The sequence below is a fragment of the Gossypium raimondii genome, chromosome 5 (genome assembly GCF_025698545.1).
Source record: "Gossypium raimondii isolate GPD5lz chromosome 5, ASM2569854v1, whole genome shotgun sequence".
Classification (NCBI taxonomy): Eukaryota; Viridiplantae; Streptophyta; class Magnoliopsida; order Malvales; family Malvaceae; genus Gossypium; species Gossypium raimondii.
In genome coordinates this window covers 37,376,278-37,383,787 of record NC_068569.1, presented here as the reverse complement: position 1 = coordinate 37,383,787, position 7,510 = coordinate 37,376,278, and the positions used below count along the sequence as shown (strand labels likewise).

Below are 7,510 nucleotides of genomic sequence, written 5' to 3'. Positions count from 1 at the left end.
TAGGATTATGTGATATTAATCTTAACACAAAAAATAAAGACGTTTTGACTTAGCAAAAGAGGAATCAAGGTCACGACATTGGTCCTATTTTCCTGTTCCTTGTTCTTTTTTATTCGAAAGAATCTCACACGAACCTTGAATGTAATCAAACTTTAGAGAAAGCCTAAAAATGATCTATAAAATCTTATATGATTTTAAAAGGTCTTAAAGATGAGAACTTGAATAATAAATTTGGTTCTTGAATAAAGTATTTATCCTGAAATGTAGTATTCCTTGCTCATGTTTAGGTATGAGCTCGGGTAAAGGGTGTTACAGTGTTTGATACCAAACCTAAAACTATGTATTTATATGACAAAATTCACATAAGGGAGAAAAGATAAAAGTGCCCTTAATGAATTAAAGCATTTTTTTCTATTAGTAGATTTGTATTGCAAACTTCTAGTCTATTTTTGGGCACATTTTTTTTTGTTGGCTTTGAATCACGAATTAAGTCTGATTAGATCCTTTAGTTCCCTTCAAAACGATATATTATAAACTCAAATCAAAATTTTATAACTTAAGTTATAGTCAAAGTACTAAAATAGTATCAAGTTAAAAGTCCCAATAGAGAAACTTATCAAAATTAATATTTAAGTTTATTTTTCTCCAATTCTTTCACCTAATCCATTAAAAATCAAATAAAATAATTAATAAGTCAAATAACACAAACAAAAACTATCACAAATAAATTAAAATATATGAAATCATGATTACAAAAACGCAAACCCACGTAATTTTATAATAATAAGATGTTAATAAATCAATCATCTGACACGCTGCTTTATCAAGAACTAAAACCTTTGAATAAGAAAACTTTCTTTAATTTTATTCGGAACTAACACTATTAGATCGTCAAAATTGAACAAATTTCAATAATGATGATCATACTCTACATAATAAGGCCCCCAATTGTTTGGAATAAATAACAGACGTAAGGCTTCAGCTTGATTAGATGTAAAACGGTGAAATCATTATATGCCCACTTGCCCCAAATCAAAATCAGTCCACCAATTCAATACAACTACAGTTCAATAAGGACAGGTGTTATCATAGCAGACTTGATGGGGTTTTAAATTTCCGGATCACACAATGATTTAATTATTAAAATTATAAAATAGTTTGATAATTTTAATAATTTATGTTAAAACCACAAATAATAATAAATTTAACCTTTAATTTTTACATATTATATCAATTTAATCATAATTTTAAAAAATAACCCTAAAAGTTTACAAATAATATCAATTTAATCTTAATTCTAAAAAAATTCAAAAAAATACATAAAAATCATTTTAAAAATATAATAATAAATTTAAATTTTATATTAATATTAAATAAAACAAGAATCCCTATCCCCATCTCTCTCCTTCTCTTCCTCTCCCACCGGACCTCCCATATTTTAAACAATCCAAAATGCCTCTGCTGTTCTCTGTATCTCTAGTTTCCTTTACCCATTTTTTTTCTCTTCTTTGTTTCTTCTAAATAAACACAAAATAAAAATTAAAAGAATCTTCCAAAAGTTTATTTCAATTTAATTTTTGGGAGACAAAATAAAAAGAAAAAAGCAACAATTCTCATCCCTTGAATGGGGTGAGGGAGTGAGTAGGATGGTGGGAAAGAAAAGAATAATTAAAATGATCTAACTATCTAAATTTGGATGTCAAAATTGTAATTTTATTAGTTTAAATATAAAATAAAAACTTTTTACAATTGGACAAATGTACCCATTTATATTTGTTGAAAAGGAAAAAGGAAAGGTGGACACGCGGTGAAGTCTAAAACCCCAAGATATTATTACATTTATACAGAAGTAGAGATTATCCAAATAAAAATGGAACCCCGTTAAAAAGGAAGGTCTCAAATTAATAAATTAAGATCACAGTCCAGAATTTAGACGTGTTGTACAGGAATCTTCCGTTTCTGGGGGTTGAATGGTTGAAGACTTTCTTATTTTCTGAAGACCAAGCTCGTTGCCGCCTTTAAATTAATTGCGTGTTTCATGTGCTTCAACTGTTTTGTCGCTTAACTTCTATAATTCTAAAGCAAAAGCAAAAAGTTTTCTACTCACAATTTCCTATTGCCTAAACTACTGATTTTTTTTTCACGTGGAATCTCAACTGGAATGAATATTCTTGTCGCCAGATTCACATTGTAAGTTGAACCCATTTTTCTCTCTTTTTTTTAATTAATTTTTCATTGCCAGTGTTGTTAGATTTCTGCTCGGATGTTCATGCGTTTCTGTTTCTGGGGTTTCTAGTCTACGCCTTTATCTTTTGATCATAACATTTTAGGTTGGCCTGGGAATTTGGATTTCAGATTTTAAAATGGTGCAAATTCGATGATAAAAACTTATAAAAAATATAATTTGTCGATTTTTTGGAGTGGTGAATTTGAAATACGTGTAGATAATTATGATCTTGAATTTCATATTTTCATAGTTTATATAACAAATGAAATTTGAATTCAAATATTCTATTTCTTGTTTCAAAACATACTATTTGATGGATTGCGGTTCCAGTTGATCTTGGATTTTGCTAAGAACCATTTACTGCTAAGAAGTTGTCATAGTTTCATTTATGCATAAATCTTTTATGTGGCTTTTTTTTTAGGAGATTAACTTTATTTGATTAATTGTTTCGAGGGTTTGTATTTGGGGATTATTGTTGGTTGAATTTGATTGCAGGAGTCTTTCCAAGGTTTCCTTGTAAACATATACTTTCTTTGAGAGGTGTACTTTCAGTTAACCAGCTGATGAAAAGCTATATTGCCATGACTCTTATTTTTTATTAAACCATGTTTGTCACCCGAATTTGGCGCATATTTAGACAGTGGTAGAGTGTATAGATCCTCATAAGATCTTCTAAATACATGAAAATCTTGGAAAAATATTGAACATATTTGTATTGGATGTATACTCGCGTCCGACAGTCACACCAAATCCAAGTAATATAGATGAAATTAAAGATACTTTGTAATGTTTTTGATCCAACCTGAACACCGAATCCAAATATGATTTCTTACTTATGTTTATGTCCTAAGGTCCTAGGTTACAGATACAAAAATCCTAAAGAGTGTAGCGTGTGTGATTTGCTAGTTTAACTAAGGGTCTGTTTTTTCTTATCTTTGGTAAATAGGATCTATTTTGCTCCGACTCTTTAACTTTTGTTGAAATATTGATATCCATGTCGGACATATTTTTGGAGATGAGTATGATGATATGATCCTCCAAAGACCTCCCTAATAAATGGAACAATGTAGAGAAAATGAATATCATGTGTCTAGGACACATACTTGTCCATCACTCTCACCTGAGTCTGAGTAACATAGCATAGAATGACAAATTTACATTTAACCTTGATAGATAAGCTTTTGTTCTATGTATATCTTTCATCCTGTACTTAGGTGCATTCGAGAAATTGATATCTAAGTGCCTATGTTACTCTTACTCGGATAAAGGTGCATTAAATTTTTTTTATGAAGTCTTGAGGGATTGTATTTCCATACCCATATCCAAAAATGTGCCAAATATGGGTATTTTAAGAAAAATGAAGAGGCAGGGTAACAAAACTAAGTGCTATCCGCTGTTCCACCGAAAATTTCAGAATATTTGGAAGAAGAACATTTTTTTTTTGAAAAAAGAACATATCTTTTAATTGGTAATGGATTAACATTTGTATTAATGTTCAGATTTCACAGGTAAGAATATGGAAGGGAAAAGAATAAGCTTAGATACTCCCAGGAATGGAAAATCCAAGGTTCTTGATCCAGCATTTTCTGCATTTTTAGTTCAACTTCCGTGCAAACTTCAAAACTGCCTTAAGGTTAGTCATATCTCTTATTTAACGGATGCCATACTGATAGATCAGTTTTTCTTTATTAGACTTTGATTGAAAAATTCCTTTTTTTTATTTCTTACAGTCACAGCTCAAGAGATTAGCCAAAGATGGTGACAGAATAAAACCGTTGAACTCTTTTCTTGAGAAGAAGAACGGTTCATCTTCCGGATTGGGGATCAATCTAGAGAAACAATTGCAAGCTTGGAGAGAAAATCCTTCATGGGTTAATCCACCTCCAGAAATAGAGGTAAGGAGTTATTGGGAAATTTTATGGTTTCATTAGGAAGAATGCTGCTAGTCTCATCCTCTGTCCATAACATGGTGTCTGGACATAGGTATTGGGATATGATCCTCCAAAGATTCTCCAAATACACAAACCTGCTCACATCTGAGTTTGAGTAACAAAGCATGATACTTTTGTAGTACTATTTCATTCGTAAAAGCGACATTGAAGTAAAACCTTTGTTTCTAATCATAAAAGATAAATTATATATCCAATGTTTACACCACATTGCTGTTACTTACTTTCTTGGGCTTCATTGGATATTTTTTCCTGATAATCGATCAGTTTGCTAAGTACTAAAATTCTAATGCTCGGCAGGTCAGTGTAGCGAAAGGTTCTCTTTGCTACCTTAAGGCAACAATTGATGTCGGGTTGCCCCCTGATGCTGTGTATAATATTGTCACTGATCCTGATAACCGGAGAGTTTTTAAAAACGTTAAGGTGAGTGTACTAGTTTCACCCACAATAATAAATCAGAAGTTTTGTATCATGTTACAATTACCCTATGTTGCTTCTACTCTTTATTTTTCCCAAATCACCCATGTTTGACAAGTTTTCAGATGTGGGTACGAGGATATGATCCTCAAAAGACCCTTCAGTGCATGAAAGAATTCGAAACACACTCAAGTCCGAGTAACATAGCAACTATCCTTATGAGGGAATGACATCCCCACAGCTTCAATGTTTCGAGCAGTTTCAGAAGTTTGGTTTTTAGATTTTTCGACCTGATCTTTGGTTTCAGGAAGTGATATCAAGAAAGGTTTTAATCGATGAAGGTCAAAGACAGGTGGTTGAAGTGGAACAAGCAGCTTGGTGGAGATTCCTTTGGTGGTCAGGAACCATCTCAGTTCATGTTCTAGTGGATCAAAACAGAGAAGATTACTCGGTATGGATTTGTTTTTCCCAGATTATTTGCTTTTATAGATTCCATGAGAGAGCCTTCTCCAGACTTCTGTTTTTGCTGGGTCGAGTTTGTAGTTTGAGCTTGTTACTTTGACTTTTCATGTTTCTCGAAAGTACCCGTCTCCGAGGCAAAGTGTCTAATGCATATTGTGACACGATAATGGAGATATGATTCTTCAAGAATTCCTTAAATACACAGAAAACCTATATCTGACTAAAGACCCGTGTCCAAATAAAACTTATCTTGGTTGGATTACTCAATGCATAAGTTTGCAAAAAGATCGCGCATGGGTTACTAGTGGTTAACTCTTAATTCTAATGATCATGGTTTAACAGATGAGGTTCAAACAAATGAGCACCGGATTCATGAAAAAATTCGAAGGTTACTGGCGAGTCGAACCGTTTTTTGTCGATGAGAAAACCTGTTTTCCTTTCAAACCTAAAACATGGGCGGAGTATTGTTCGTGTACTGGAGGTAAAGGAAGGATTGGATCAAAGGTGAGCTTAGACCAACTAATTCAACCAGCCATTGCACCTCCTCCGCCCATTTCATGGTATCTAAGTGGAATACCTGCAAAAACCACTGAGATGCTGATAAATGATCTACTTGCCGAGGCCGACAGACTCAAGGGTGGCCGTGACTCGGAAATTTCAGAGGAGCTTCGGTTATCGAAGGAAATAGGTGGATACCATCACCAACTCGAGCAGGTCTCTGACATTAAAGAAAGATGGAAGTCACATAGGAGAAACAGGAAGCTATCGCGGCATCGTAGGAAGCTGTTGACGGAGGAACCCTCGAGTGCTTGATTTGTTCGAATTCATTTGTATTTTGTTGCACGAGTATTTTTTATATGAAATTTGTTCAACAATATTGTAATCATATTCCCATTTTAACTTAATCTCAGTTTTAAACCACTTATGGATAAACCTGTTAATGGGCTAAGCAACTCGCCCGAGCTTAAAGACTCCTTGAGAGAGTTTGGACAATAATATTATGTTAAAAAATAAGCATCAGTAAAAAATATGGGTCCATTTAAAGTATGGGTCGGAATTTGACTTAAATATTCAAGGTCCAAGCTTGGTTTGATCCATATTTTAGTTTGTAATGTTTTATATTATTGTATTTTTATATATTATGTAATTTATAACTCATAAAATTTAAATTTATAATATTATTATAATGTAAACATTAAAAAATATTAAAATGATCATATGTAAAATTGCAATAAATAGATATATATAATTATTAAATATTAAATTAAAAACAACATAAATATATTTTTAAAATTTATTTAAAAATTAATATGATCGGGTTTAAAATGAGTTTGGATTAACTACAAATAGGAGGCTATCTTCCTCATATTTCACACAACAAAAAACATAACTTCTATCATTCTTCTCGTCTCCTCATTCTTTTTTCTCTAAGAGCTTCGTTATTTTACTAAAAATTACATTAGAAAAAGTTTTGTCTAGGAGTTTGGGTTTTAAGTAGAACCGTCTATGATCCCTCCAAACTTTCCTGAGAATTGATCCTTGTGTGGTTTTTCCAGACAAATTTTTCGACCACCTTTAAACTTATGTTGATCTTATTTCTCGTAAATTTAAAAAAAGAGTAAGATCAATTAAGTTCCATCTTCCTTATTCGAGTGTACAAATTTGGAAACATTGTGTTAACCTTGGAGGCGATGTCCATTTTCGATTACACCGATCAGGGAAAAATCGCTTCTAAGGTAGGGGTTCTTCACGGCACAGTATTTATTTATCTTTCCTTTATTATTTGTACTTGTGCTAACGTCTTTGTTTTGCAGTAGTAATTTCTAACAATTTAGAAGCAATACTTACTACTATAGAAACAATGTCTCTCGTCATTAACAACTACATTTCTGATCTATCCAAACTCAAACCACTAGTGCACCTAATTGAAGATCCATATGAGGTGATCGCCGCTGTGGTCTCCAAGATCAACCTGGTAGAAAATGACACTGAGTGGATAGTACACATGTTCTTCTAAACATTTCTGCGCCAACAGAGAGATGTTCACCAAATTTGAGAATGTAGTCGAAGGTGAACAAGTCTATATGGGTAATTCAAGCAATCCGGAAGTACTCAGTAAAGGAAAGATTTTACTTAAGTTTACTTCTGGCAAAATAATTGCTTTAAATAATGTGTTGTATGTTCCTGTTTTACGTGGAAACTTGATTAGTTGTGGACTTCTGAATAAGATAGATATTAAACTAGTATTTGAATCTGAAAAACTTGTACTTTCTCATAATGGAAACTATATAGGAAAAGGTTTTCTAAGTGGAAGGTTGTTTGTGATTGATACTGTGTCTAATGTTTATACTTCTGCTTACACTATTGAGTCTCTTATGGTCAAAAGATGAAGCTGATAAATCCTTTCTTCTTTATAAAACAAAAGTATAAAATCAACTTGATAGGAGAATAAAAT

The 7,510-nt window shown here is 32.4% G+C and overlaps 1 protein-coding gene across 2 annotated transcripts; it reads left to right on the top strand.

Moving 5' to 3' along the window:
• Window positions 1-1,832: 1,832 nt before the first annotated feature.
• Window positions 1,833-5,988, top strand: LOC105766020 (uncharacterized). Of its 2 annotated transcripts, none has more exons than XM_052631643.1 (6): window positions 1,833-2,190; window positions 3,736-3,860; window positions 3,958-4,122; window positions 4,477-4,599; window positions 4,901-5,044; window positions 5,398-5,988. In XM_052631643.1, exons 2-6 carry the CDS (start codon window positions 3,744-3,746, stop codon window positions 5,866-5,868), a joined length of 1,020 nt encoding a protein of 339 aa, XP_052487603.1. In that variant the 5' UTR covers window positions 1,833-2,190; window positions 3,736-3,743; the 3' UTR covers window positions 5,869-5,988. The 2 variants fall into 2 exon arrangements, with proteins under 2 accessions (XP_052487603.1, XP_012440767.1); XM_012585313.2 differs by having other exon boundaries at window positions 1,834-2,190; window positions 3,727-3,860.
• The last annotated feature ends 1,522 nt before the right edge of the window (window positions 5,989-7,510 follow it).